Here is a 14,341-nt window from a genome sequence, read left to right on the forward strand (position 1 = left end):
GTGATCTCTGCCACACACACACGCACACACACACACACACACACACACACACACACACACACACACACACACACACACACACACACACACACACACACACACACACACACACACACACAGGCCTACTCCTTAGTCCCAACACAACCGAACAGCGAGCTCATACGTACGGACAGAAAAAAAGACTAACTTGTGACCTCAACACGTACACACTTACGCATGCCCACGCAGAGACATGCGTGCACGGGCAGGAAAATAAACCAGTAAGACTCCCTAATAGGGAGATAAGCGACCGTCACATCGCATACACAAACCAATCAGGAGGGAATATGGGAAATGGGACAGATCTAGCCATAAATTATAACTTCCAGTAGAGGGTGCTAATATGCGGAGGTTACGTCTCTCCTGGAGTTATAACGCAGAGTAAAATAGCTCTCGCTGGTTGAGCCTCCATGTCCCTAATCGCCTCAAAACATGTTTAAATCATGAAGTTGCTCAACTCGTCGTCGAAACAGCTTTATATCTACCGATGAGCCCACTCGTTGGCATGTGTTAGTCCATTATGTTTCTAATAAATTAATGTTTACTAAAACTTCTCTGAGACTCGCGTTTCCTCGTCGGAATGTTTCCGCATACAGAGCGCTTCAGAACTACAGAACGTTGGAATACTTCCGCATACAAAAACGTCATGTCCTAGTATGAGCAAATCGCAACGGCGATCAACGTCACGTGATATGTAGCCTCGCGTAGCCAGGCTTTTTACTCATCTCGCGTGATATGTTCGGCCATTTTACCCAAGCAGTTCAAAAACAAGGAAAGCGATGAGACTCAAAGACGTTTTAGTAAACATTAATTTATTAGAAACATATGGACTAACACATGCCAACGAGTGGGCTCATCGGTAGATATAAAGCTGTTTCGACGATGAGGTGAGCAACTTCATGATTTAAACATGTTTTGAGGCGATTAGGGACATGGAGGCTCAACCAGCGAGAGCTATTTTACTCTGCGTTATAACTCCAGGAGAGACGTAACCTCCGCATATTAGCACCCTCTACTGGAAGTTATAATTTATGGCTAGGACAGATCCATGTTGATGACATGACTTGACTAGAGATACGGTACTGTGTACCACTTTGTGTGATTTTAGGCCAAAATCTGTAGGAGCAGTGTCCAAAAATGTGTTTTGCCAAAATAAATGAATGCGGCACTTCACAGCGCTATAATGGGTGTGCGTATCTCTGCTGTGAAGATGATATCATTATAAACGTTGTATTCTTTCACTCTTCCAGAACAGAAATCATCTCTTGTGTTCTGTGGCTGTTTTACATTCTGACCTGTGATCAGTAGAGTGGTGTTCATCTTTGAAGGTAACAGGTCGATTCATGGACGAGTCACTCTTCATGGAGACACAGCTGGGTACAGGAGACCCTGGTCTGTGATGATGATCTCTGCTACAAAGAGAGGATGAACACTATTTACTGTATTTTTATTCAATCATATAATCAATGTGGAATCCACACATATAGTCAATATCTCATACTGGCTTCTTAATTTGACAGTCAGACAGATAGAGCAGCTATGAAGCAGAGGTCACACTAGGATTTTAAACTGCCTCACACTATCTGGACTTATTGCAGTTTACCCAAAAATCTGATACAAATAAAGGTTATGAATAGGTAATGCTTTAAATACAAGCAGGTGTGTAAATGTAAGATTTACACCATTTCATGTTGAATTGACAACTATTTGAATACACAAAAAAATGAAATATACGGTACTAGCCAAACAGCTTCTTGCACAAATAGATTTTTTTTTTCTTTTTTTGCACACGATCTGCGTGGTAGATTTTAATGCCATACATGTAAACTATCCATCTTTATGATTAACGTTACAGCATCACAGTAACAGTGACGCTAATGAATAGCTGAGGAGTCTTTAGGCATATACAGTATCTGTTGGATGTTTCATCTTCAAATACGTGTGCATTTCTTGTTAATTCTTGGTAGGATATCTCGAAAATTTTGACTACTGAATTAATCTCTCCATCTTTCTTTTCTATCGTGTCATTGTGAGAGACAGATAGAGACAGAGAGTGTAGGCCAGTCAATCTGAGGTTTGAGTAATAGTAATAGTAATGGTTCAAGGTCTTTTTATGATCCTTAGGGTCATCCAAAACACATGTTAAAAGTTTCCCATTACATTCTTAGTGGATCAAGGTAAATTCAGGGGGTTCATGTTTGGGGTCCCCTCACTTACTATACAGGAATAAAAGACCCCCCCCCCCAAACTAGGGGTTCTGAATCCATTGTTTTGCATGAAAAACATTCCTTGGGCTAAAAACAGCCCCCACAAAACGGGAAAAAAGTGATGAAAAGTGATGACTCAAGCCTCGAGCCCAAGGAATGTTTTTCATGCAAAACAAATGTTTGCAATGGATTCAGAATAGACCACTCACATGGTACTTTTTTGAGATTTTTTGGGGGGTCTTTTTTCCTGTAGGCTAAAGTAAATGAAGGGACCCAAACATGAACCCCCTGAATTCACCTTGATCCACAAAGAATATAATGGGAAACTTTAACATGTTTTTTGGATGACCCAATGGATCATAAAAAACCCTGAGTGATTACTATTGCAATTTATTTTGGGTCAGGCCCTTTTTGAGCTTAGATTGACTGGCCTAGTGAGTGAAGCGTGGACCATGGAGGTTTTCCTATTAATGTGTGGCATTGCAAAGGAGTGTTGCTGTTCTGTCACTGCATGGAGACATTGCTGTGTGGTCAATTGTGTTGGCAGTTGCCTAGTCTGCCTAATGGCTGGATGGATTTATTAATACCTGACAACAAAGGTTATTAATAATGTCATAACCTGTTAACCATACGAGAAAAATAAAATCAACAGAGCAGAGAGCCATGGCATTTATCTCATGAGCTCTGTTCAGTAGAGCTGTTGTTGTTTTGTGTGTGTTTTACATTCTGACCTGTGATCAGTAGAGTGGTGTTCATCATTGAAGGTAACAGGTCGATTCATGGACGAGTCACTCTTCATGGAGACACAGCTGGGTACAGGAGACCCTGGTCTGTGATGCTGATCTCTGCTAGATAGAGCGAATGAACATTACTTTGATTCAATCATTCAATCCGACAGACAGGCAGGCAGGCAGGCAGGCAGGCAGAGAGATACGGACGGACGGACAGACAAGCAGACAGGCAGAGTGATACGGACGGACGGACGGACGGACGGTGGACGGACGGACGGACGGACGGACGGACGGACGGACAGGCAAGCAGGCAGGCAGAACTACAGGCAGAATTACAGCATGTTACCTCACATCACCAGGCTTTCCACTTCGGAGGAAAGCCTGGTATTCGTTCGTTCTAAAACTAGCCGTGTGATCTGATTTAAAAAAATGTGGTTCCAGTTGGAGGTGCATTGTTTTTGTTCTCCACTTAATGTGATTCAATTAGTTTAGAATCTCGCTAGTTGCGCTACAAGTTAGAATAGAAAATGAACGTACCAAACCATTATTACACCAAAATAAACATGTTTTTAACTAGTGTTACTGTTCTGTCACTGCGTGGAGACATTGCTGTGGGGTCAATTTTGTTGGCCTTCGGGGGCCGCCTGGTGTTGGGGCCCCATCAGGCAGTTGCCTAGTCTGCCTAATGGCTGGATTGGATTTATTAATACCCGGTAACAAAGGTTATTAATAATGTCATAACCTGTTAATACTACAAAATAAAATCAACAGAGCAGAGAGCCATGGCATTTATCTCATGAGCTCCATTCAGTAAAGCTTTATAACAGCTAAATCATGTGTTGTTTTGTGTGTGTTTTACATTCTGACCTGTGCTCAGTAGAGTGGTGTTCATCATTGAAGGTAACAGGTCCATTCATGGACGAGTCACTCTTCATGGAGACACAGCTGGGGAACAGGAGCCCTGGTCTGTAATGCTGATCTCTGCTAGATAGAGAGGATGAACACTATTTACTTTATTTGTACTACTAGTAAAACATCTCTTATAGTAGCTTACTGCTCTGAATTATGAAATAGAATAAAAACAGACTGAAACAGTCCATTTATAATGTCGTAAACATCGGCCACAGATGTGTCTTACTGATACAACAACTCCTCTACTTCATACTGGCAACACAAGTTATTTACATTTAAAACTTTGTGTGATGTGAAATAAACCTGACACGACCTTATACTACACTAACTGGGTTACCATCATTCTGTTTTTATGCACATTTTGGATTTCCACATACAAATCCTGAATGAAAAAATACAAAATTCTAAAATTAAAAAAGGGGGGAAAAAAGGAAATAAGATTATTACTTTGAATACTTTTACTTTTGGTATACTTTAAGTATATTTTATTCAAGTACTTCTACTTGCAACAGAGTATGTCTATATTGCAGTATTGATACTTTTTTTTTTTAAGTAAAACATTTCAGTACTTTGTTCCACCACTGTGTACAGACACAGTCATGTATCTTACCTCTCATGTTCTTCAGAAAGGGTGGGTCTAGAGGCAGGGTCCTCCTCCTCTCTCTCCACAGACTCACTCATAGTGGAGCAGAGACCTTTACACAAACACATTAATGTGCCGTGTTAGTTACTTGACTCATTAATTACATATTTTAAACAATATTATTGACATTGTGTGGAAACAAGTCACTGTATGTACTGTATTGGAATCTGTCCATTCATTCAAAAGGTTGGCCAATCAGTGTCACTTTCCTGAGCGGCGTTCTGGTAAATAAAAAGTTATCTTTTAATGAATCATCAACGCAATCACTAATGATGCAGTTGGTGAAATGCATATATATACCAAGGTCCAGACATTGAAAGTTTACAGAGTGATAAGAGTGAGGTCCAGACATTCTCTATTTTGATTGTCTTAAAGGCCCGCTGCCAGCCCCGAAATTATAATAGTATGATACAGTAGGTCACGTGGTCTGTTTGAAAACACTTTGAATCAAAATGTCCCATCACCCGCAGCGTAGCCCCCTCCACTGCCCGCCTACCAATACTAGCCGGGAGCTTATTGAATCCATAGGAGGAGACGTGGGCGGGGAGGAGGAGGAGAAAGAAGACAGACAGCCTCTTTACTAGTCTGGAGAAATGCAGATAAACAACACGGCGTTTCCATTTCATATATTTATTGTGTGTGTGTGTGTGTGTGTGTGTGTGTGTGTGTGTGTGTGTGTGTGTGTGTGTGTGTGTGTGTGTGTGTGTGGCGCTGTGTGAGGTGACTCAACGAGCGTGTGTGAGGACAGCTAGCGGGGGCTATGGTCAGCGGGGGGAAATTTGGGTAGATTTGGGTGGAAATATAATTTTTATATGCACAAATATGCACAGATTTATATATAAATTTGTGTCTTTAGCTTTAGCTTTAGTGCTAGCCCAGTAGCCCTGTAGGAGCAGAGAAGTTGCGAGAGCGGCCCTGCGGGCGATGGGAAGAGAATGTACATAGTACAGACATACAGTAAATAACAGTCAATTAATTAATTTGATTGGCTTATCGTGCATTCCCACATGACATCAAACTTTTTTTAACTTGTTTTTTAAGATGATTTCTTAAGGTGACAGTACCCCTTTAGGTGACATAGCCACTTTAAGTGCCAGCTCTTAAGCCTTAACTTTAAGGCCTGTCCATACTGTCTCCGACCACCAAACTTTTCGTCGGAAAGGTCCGATTCAACTACAAAATGACATCACTCGCATCTTCTGAAGAGCATTACCCCAATTAGAGTTCGGAAAGCTGCATGTCGGAAAGTCGGAACTCTCGGACGAAAGGTTTGGTGGTCGGAGACAGTATGGACAGGCCTTTGATTTAAGGCATAAGGGCTGGTATTTAAGGCAATCAAAATAGAGCCCATTGTTTCCAGAGTGATAAGAGTGATGTTATCAAAGCTGTTTTGCACTAGGTGTGTCTAAGTGTCCTGATAGTTTGATTCTTGTGACTTGGACACACCAAAAGCCACTGGCTTATAACAGTGACATTACAACACTCGTATTATTTCACTCTGCTCTGTTTTTGCAATATCCTGTTTGTGAGATCATCACACCACACATACACACGCATAATCTTGTTTACTGTTGAGTAAACCTGGGGTATTTCCAAAACTGTTTCTTTTCAGGAAATGGAACATTTTCAGTCATAGTGAAAACAGCAGATCTACAAGCTCACAATGTGGTGCATTGCAGCACGCTGTGAGCTTGTCGATCTTTTTCACTGTGTTTACTTGACACTCCTGGTATGTCCAACTAGTGCATTTAGTCAAAGACAAAACATACACATTTGAAACATGGATGTATATGAAATTTGAACACACACACACACACACACACACACACACACACACACACACACACACACACACACACACACACACACACACACAGAAGATTGACTTCCATTATTCTAAATAGAGGTGTCACCTAACCCTAACCCTAACCTCAGTGGGGGTATTTCTGAATAGGGGTGTTTCTAAGTAGGGGTGTTTCTGAATAGAGGGCTGCCCCCCTTGAGTCTGCTCAGTCAAATTTAAACTTGAGTTAAGAGTCCTTGCTTCAAGTAGCCTATTCACATCACATTTTCTTTTTAACAACACATTTAAAAGGCAAAACATTTAGCAAAGACTAAAACAAGCCAAGCCTAAAAAGCAGAAAGGGAGAGAGGGCGGCTTTGATGTGAGGTGAGAGCGAGTTCCAAAGGGTGGAGGCGGCAACTGTTTGTTTTATGGGGGATTTCCAGGAGGTTGGTGTGTGTGTGTGTGTGTGTGTGTGTGTGTGTGTGTGTGTGTGTGTGTGTGTGTGTGTGTGTGTGTGTGTGTGTGTGTGTGTGTGTTGACAGCAGATCAGGCCATACAGGGCTCGTGACACAACTTGTCTGTCATGTTATTATGACAAAGCAATGTGATTGTTATTATTACCACATTGCTTTGTCATAATAACATGACAGACAGTCACGAGCCCTGTATGGCCTGATCTGCTGACACACACACACACACACACACACACACACACACACACACACACACACACACACACACACACACACACACACACACACATATGCAAAACATGGGTTTTGTGTCAGCTGTTTGCGAAAGGAAGCAAGGGAAGCAAGGGAAGCTAGGGACTTTCCCCACAGAACAATCCTGGTCCTATGCTCCCATCTAGTGGTCAATTGCCTAAGTAACCTTTTGACCAAATTGTCATTTCTGCCAACTCTGCTCTATACTCTAACACTGCTGCTTCATTGTGCCTCATTGCCTATATAATCAGAAATACTTGCTACATTACAAAATGCTGAAAGTGCTTCTAAGTCAACTTTTTGACTTTTTGGCAGAAATCTTTTTGATGGATCAAGCATTCTGATTGAGGCAGAGGACATGGACAACAAGGCAGTCACATTGAAACATCAATGAATCACAACAATCAGCAGCAAAACTCTGGTAGCTGAGGAAATAAAAGAGAAAAGCATGCAGCCGTGGGAGATTAATTATTAGCTAGGTAGGCTACCTACCTCCTTTAAAGCCACAGAGTCAAGGTCTCTTCCCTGTGAAAAGTATGATTTTCCTCTGTGGGATCCTGGGGCACTCCCTAGTTAAAATGAATGACACAAAATTGCAATCTTTTGAGTCAGAGAGAGAGGGGGGGGGGGGGGGGGGGGGGGGGGGGGGTGCTATGCGAGTGAGTTAAAACGAATGCCTCTGACTCATAGGTGCTTTTCTTCTTCTTCTTCTACAAACAACTTTTACGACAGCAGCCCCCATGAAGAACCTTGTTTTGGACCTGGTCACATACAACAACTTTAATGAATATAAAAAAGCTAAATAAGAAAACATGCCATATAAAACAAAAACTGTTAGGTGGTGGGGAAGGCAGGAGGGTTTTAGGGTGGTTTTAAAAGAATTAGAAAGACAGAAAGCAGCCTTAGACCACCAGACTACATGAATGTATTCTAGTATACAGAATAAACATGCACTTACCCTATATTAACATACTATGTTGTCCTGTTCTGTTGTTCAATATGGGATCTGCACTGTTCATCTGTCTTGGTCCCTGTGAAAATGGTTGACTGTATGAATACATACTTTATTTCTATCCTACTGGGTGTGGTTACAGTCAACCCCTTGGTCTACTGGGCGGGATCACCACAGAACGAACACACCCTCACCCACACCCACACCACACACACACACACACACACACACACACACACACACACACACACACACACACACACACACACACACACACAATAATAATAGGATAATAGTAGGCACAGTGAAGTCCTGATGTCAAAGACAAGAATATCAAATCAAATCCCATACAATCAAAATTGTATGGGCTCAGCAAAAGTTTAAATGTCTAGACAGACAGACAGACAGACAGACAGACAGACAGACAGACAGACAGACAGACAGACAGACTCAGATTCCGGTTTTTATTGAAGGGATAACCCCTTGAGATGCAGCGTCTCATTTTTTAAGAGGGACCCATAAAAACATGACATACAAAATTAACAACAGACATACATACATACATACATACATACATACATACATACATACATACAAGAATACAGATGCATTCATACACACACAGATAGCTTGCTTGATGTGTCGTATGCCAAAGATAGTAGATGAACAAGCTCCTCAAGTGAACTTGTAGACTTGCTATTATGGGTGTGAGTGCAAGCATAATTTAGGCATAATTATAGTGATGAAGTCTAGTCTAGGCACATAATATGTGCCTAGACTAGACTTCATCACTATAATTATGAGCATGCCCATATATTATTTGGGCATGCTGATATACTATTCTTAGGGGTGGGCAATACGGCAAAAAAAATCAAATATGATATCATGTATTTTCTTCAGGCAGAATCATTTCACCACAACGGGATCCACCCTATGTTCCCCAGGTTCTATGTTCCCCACAGGTTAACCAGCATTAGTTTTACTGCGGTTAGGGTTAGGGTTGTTAGGGTTAGGGTTAGGGTTGTTAGGTTCAGGTGGTAAGTGGGGAACATAGAACCTGGGGAACATAGAACCTGGGGAACATAGGTACGGTCCCACGACAACTACGGGTCAAAATTTGACCATTTGATATGGGGCTAAGTAAAAATAAAAATACAAAAAGTTAAAGGAGCTATAGTCAACTTTTTCATTGTAGGGCCGACACTTTGTTTACATCCTAGTCTATAGACTAGAATGTAAACAAAGTGTCGGTCTGACAATGGCCAAAATAATTATTTTATCATTATTTTACGCTTTTTGTGGTCATTTTTGAATAGAAACACATATATGAAGCTTATTTTTTTATAAAATATTTTCGAAACATTATTTTTATTTTAGCATCCGTTTTTCAAGAAAACGTTGACTATAGCTCCTTTAAATTAATATGTAAGTCAAAAGAAGCCATTTCTTTGGTCAGACCACTGAGGGATATTTTGGGACAAATTTTGTGGCATTTGAAAGGAAAGGAAAGGACAGGACAGGACAGGACAGGACAGGACAGGACAGGACAGGACAGGACAGGACAGGATAATAGCAAGATGGATAGTAAGATGGATAATTAAAGGAGTTTGCTGTAAATAATGTTGTCAGTTGTTCCATTATCATTACTTACAATGAAAACATTGACAGCGCTGGCTTTCTTTCCTCTTGAGAAGGCTGAAAAGCCTTGCCAACTAATCTACAGAAGTTATGGCAAAATTATGTCATTCAAAGTATTTTAATAAAATTATTATTTTGGGATGATTATTTTAGGGGGTTGCCAGTTCAAATATGATTATTTTGGGGGGTCACAGCCTGAAAAGGTTGAGAACCACTGATAGATGATACAATACTATTACGTCAGGTATGGAGGACAGTGTGAAGCCACCTGCTGGCCCAGGAGGAGGATACATGGTGGTGGTCAACTGGTGGTGATTATTGTCCACAGAGACAGAGACAGAGACTTTTGTGGAGAATGTACAAAGAAAATGTTGCATCTAAAATGTTGTTTCTTCTTCTTTCTTTCTTTCTTTCTTTCTTTCTTTCTTTCTTTCTTTCTTCAACCCCCCTAGGTGACCTGTAACATAATCAATAGTTTGTTGAGACATTCAGAAGAAATCTCTCTCTCTTTTGGGCCACCCAGGTGGCCACAGACGGTGAAATCTTGCTACTACTACGTGTCATCCTTTCGACAAAGGAGTGTCGGGAGGGTTAACGACTCATCCCACGGAGGTTAGGTTTAGAGTAAGGGTTGGGTTTGGGTGTCAAAAAGATGACACGTAGTAACAGCGAAGCGCTCCTGCCGCAGACTTTTTTTCTTTCAAGATATTTTGGAAAATCTACAAACGCCTTGTGAGATCTGCTTTTTCCAAATAGCAGAGGTAGGGTTACCGTTGTTAAACGCTTTTCTGATTGGGGACCCCCTGGAACCCTGGGGGTCCCCAGAACCACTGGTATAAACTACAGGATGGAAAAGGCTGTGACATTAGTTTTGCTGAAGTAGACACATGAGTATTCATTGTGCTTGGTTGTTTTCCCAAGGCGATGTAGTCACAAGATCCATTGTTTATTTACACTGTGGATAATACTTGTTAGGCAAGTCAGGGCAGAATGTGCATAATGATTCTCTTTGTCTCCTCTGCAGACGGTACTAATAATAATAATGGATGGCATTTATATAGCACTTATCTAAGCAAGTTACGAACTCAAAGAGCTTTACAATGGTCCATTCATTCATAAATTGGGAAGAGAACCGGCGAACAGACAACGCCAGCGGTCCTCACTTCCCACACCAATGGTGGCAACTGGCAAGTTTAACACCATTGGAGGCATTGTGGGGTTCAGAGTCTTGCCCAAGGACACTTCGACATGTGGACAGGAGAAGGCAGGATTCGAACCACCGACCCACGGATCATTGGACAAACGGGGGACACCCCCAATATTAATCATATTTGAACTGGGGAGTGGGGACCCCCTCACCCTGACGCATTAGGGCGGGTCATACTTTTTTTATTTTGGAAATCCAAACGTGTTGGGTGTCCATTTTGTGTGTTTTTTGATGGAGAATTCAAATATGACATTATTTTTGTGATAGGACAACTCTAAGCTACATCAATTTGCATTTTTACATTGTTAATTGTACCCGTTCTATCTCATTTATAAGATAGAAAAATCCAAATGAAATCTTAACATGTGGGGTGTCTAAGTTATGTGTTTCTTTATGGGGAATTCAAATATGTAATTCTTTTTTGGATAGAATAACTCTAACCTACATCATTTTGTACTTTAAAAAGGGAGAAATGTGCGATTTTTACCGCTTTTTAGGATATTTTTATAAGACACAAGGGAAATGTTTTATAATGACAAAGCCAAATCAAATGTACCTATTTATTAACAATTTAAGTGCATAACAGTGAATACACTTATGGATATCAAATATCACTTCCAGAATGTTGCTAAGTTGAACAAGTCCTGCTTTGACTCAGCCTTGGACATCAGCCTCCTGCTGGTATCCTGATCCCTGATACCTCCATCCCTCTTTTCCAGGGAGAAGTAAAGTATTGGAGGAAGCTTCAGTCACCATTTTGACAACCCTCTCAATACTTTGGGGTGTTGATAACGTTATTCAACTCTGAGGTGTTTATTGTACAGGTGCGAGGTGGCTCTGCACATCTTCTGACTAGCTAATCATTTCAGCAATGCTGGAAGCATCATCATTGATCTCAGGTGTCTTGTTGCTTCTTACTGAGGAGTAGTTGCTGCCAGGCTCACTGGCATCTCTACAGTATTGCCAGTGAGCCTGGCAGCAACTATCTGTTCCAATACCCCAGAAAAAGGGACTAAAGAGGAGCCACATGCAGAGCAAATTGCCAAGCTTTTTGCATGGCTGAGAGAGAGGGGTTTTGATTAGACCTTAAGGGCCATTGGAGGGGACTCAACAAATCTTAACACTGGTGTCAAAGCTGGAGTAATGCAGAAGCTGGAGCTGCACCTATAGGCAGAAAGCTGGTCTGGTTGGTGAGGATCTGCTGGTCTGGTACACACTGGTGAACTTCCCCTCCGCCAGGTGGTCATTGTTGAACTCGATGGTCCTAATCTGTCAGACAACACCATTGTCTGGACCAATAAGAAAGCTCCTTAATTCAGCTACAGAGCTGTCTGCCAAAGTCATTGAAGATCTCTCGACTGATCAACACTACAGCTATCATATTGTTTCTGCAGTCAGGGATGGAGTGGTTCCTGCAAGGCTGGCTCTGCTGGAGATTGGGCCAGCAAAACCACAGCCGCTGGCTCACCACAGCAAACAGACTTCTCAGGCTCTGGGTGTCAAAGCATGGATTGAGAGGATTGAATCAGAAAAAAAAAAACTGCAATCTATTGTGGAATACATTGTTGGAGTGTATTATCCGTGAACGGATAATACACTCACCAACCAGACCAGCTTTCTGCCTATAGGTGCAGCTCCAGCTTCTGCATTAGTCCAGCTTTGACACCAGTGTTAAGATTTGTTGAGTCCGCTCCAATGGCCCTTAAGGTCTAATCGAAACCCCGCTCTCTCAGCCATGCAAAAAGCTTGGCAATTTGCTCTGCATGTGGCTCCTCTTTAGTCCCTTTTTCTGGGGTATTGGAACAGATAGTTGCTGCCAGGCTCACTGGCAATACTGTAGAGATGCCAGTGAGCCTGGCAGCAACTACTCCTCAGTAAGAAGCAGAAAGACACCAATGATGATGCTTCCAGCATTGCTGAAATGATTAGCTAGTCAGAAGATGTGCAGAGCCACCTCGCACCTGTACAATAAACACCTCAGAGTTGAATAACGTTATCAACACCCCCATGGAGGTACCTCACTGGCCAACATGCCACACCCAAAGTATTGAGAGGGTTGTCAAAATGGTGACTGAAGCTTCCTCCAATACTTTACTTCTCCCAGGAAAAGAGGGATGGAGGTATCAGGGATCAGGATACCAGCAGGAGGCTGATGTCCAAGGCTGAGTCAAAGCAGGACTTGTTCAACTTAGCAACATTCTGGAAGTGATATTTGATATCCTTAAGTGTATTCACTGTTATGCACTTAAATGGTTAATAAATAGGTACATTTGATTTGGCTTTGTCATTATAAAACATTTCCCTTGTGTCTTATAAAAATATCCTAAAAAGCGGTAAAAATCGCACATTTCTCCCTTTTTAAAGTACAAAATGATGTAGGTTAGAGTTATTCTATCCAAAAAAGAATTACATATTTGAATTCCCCATAAAGAAACACACAATTTAGACACCCCACATGTTAAGATTTCATTTGGATTTTTCTATCTTTTAAATGAGATAGAACGGGTACAATTAACAATGTAAAAATGCAAATTGATGTAGCTTAGAGTTGTCCTATCACAAAAATAATGTCATATTTGAATTCCCCATCAAAAAACACATTAAATGGACACCCAACATGTTTGGATTTCCAAAATAAAAAAAGTATGACCCGCCCTACTGACGCATGTACGTAGATCTGCTATTTTCACAATTTCTGCCTCTAATATTTGACTATTTGGGGGGACCCTCCAGAGCCACAGCCTCCTAGTGCTTTATCTATCCATCCATCCACTATCCATCTATCTATACAGAATGTTAGAGCTACTGTGATGATAGTTTTTTGTTTTTTTTGGCAAGGTAGCTTTAATAGCTGTTTTCCCTTAAAGGGGAAGACCACCCATTTCAATAATGAACTGTGTCATTAATATACCTTAGAGGAGTTGTGTGGAAATAGGAAAAAAACGTTCCCCCCCTTCTGTGTTGCCTAGCACTGGAGGATTGATTTTGGGGTTTGTATTGTAAATTACAACTTGATGACATCACACATTGTAAATTACAATACAAACCCCAAAATCAATCTTCCAGTTCTAGGCAACACAGAAGGGGGGGAACTTTGTTCTATTTCCACACAACTCCTCTAAGGTATATTAATGATATAGTTCAATATTGAAAATGGGTGGTCTTCACCTTTAAGGTGAACAGGTATTCTATGTTGATTATCAAGTCTTAGAACCTTATTGTTTTTTTGTTTTTGTTTTAAACATTTTATCCCACGATTTTGCACCCATTTTTTGTCACCCAGTGCCAATTATCTAATGTAGTCCTGGGCGCTATACACTCTGCCAACCTGGGGAGAGCAACGGACTGACCTCATGCTTCCTTCTATGCATGAGAAGTCCAAGCCGCTTCTTTTCACCTGACAGGGGGAGTTTCACCGGCTGGACGTAGTGTGTGGAAGGAACACGTTATTCCAACCAGTTCCTTTCACCTCCATCAGGCACCCTGGCTGGCCAGGGGGAG

At 41.4% G+C, this 14,341-nt stretch overlaps 1 protein-coding gene across 1 annotated transcript; it reads right to left on the minus strand.

The window, feature by feature from the left end:
* Positions 1-1,297: 1,297 nt before the first annotated feature.
* On the minus strand, positions 1,298-8,065 carry LOC308290298 (uncharacterized protein; the record flags this gene model as incomplete). Its single annotated transcript, XM_080732083.1, has 5 exons — positions 8,002-8,065; positions 4,500-4,584; positions 3,845-3,961; positions 2,978-3,091; positions 1,298-1,451 (listed from the first exon to the last, which is right to left on the minus strand). Exons 2-5 carry the CDS (start codon positions 4,568-4,570, stop codon positions 1,298-1,300), a joined length of 456 nt encoding a protein of 151 aa, XP_080588209.1. The 5' UTR covers positions 4,571-4,584; positions 8,002-8,065.
* Between the last annotated feature and the right edge of the window lie 6,276 nt (positions 8,066-14,341).

This window comes from Nannobrachium achirus (genome assembly GCF_963921795.1).
Source record: "Nannobrachium achirus genome assembly, chromosome: 8".
Lineage (NCBI taxonomy): Eukaryota > Metazoa > Chordata > Actinopteri > Myctophiformes > Myctophidae > Nannobrachium > Nannobrachium achirus.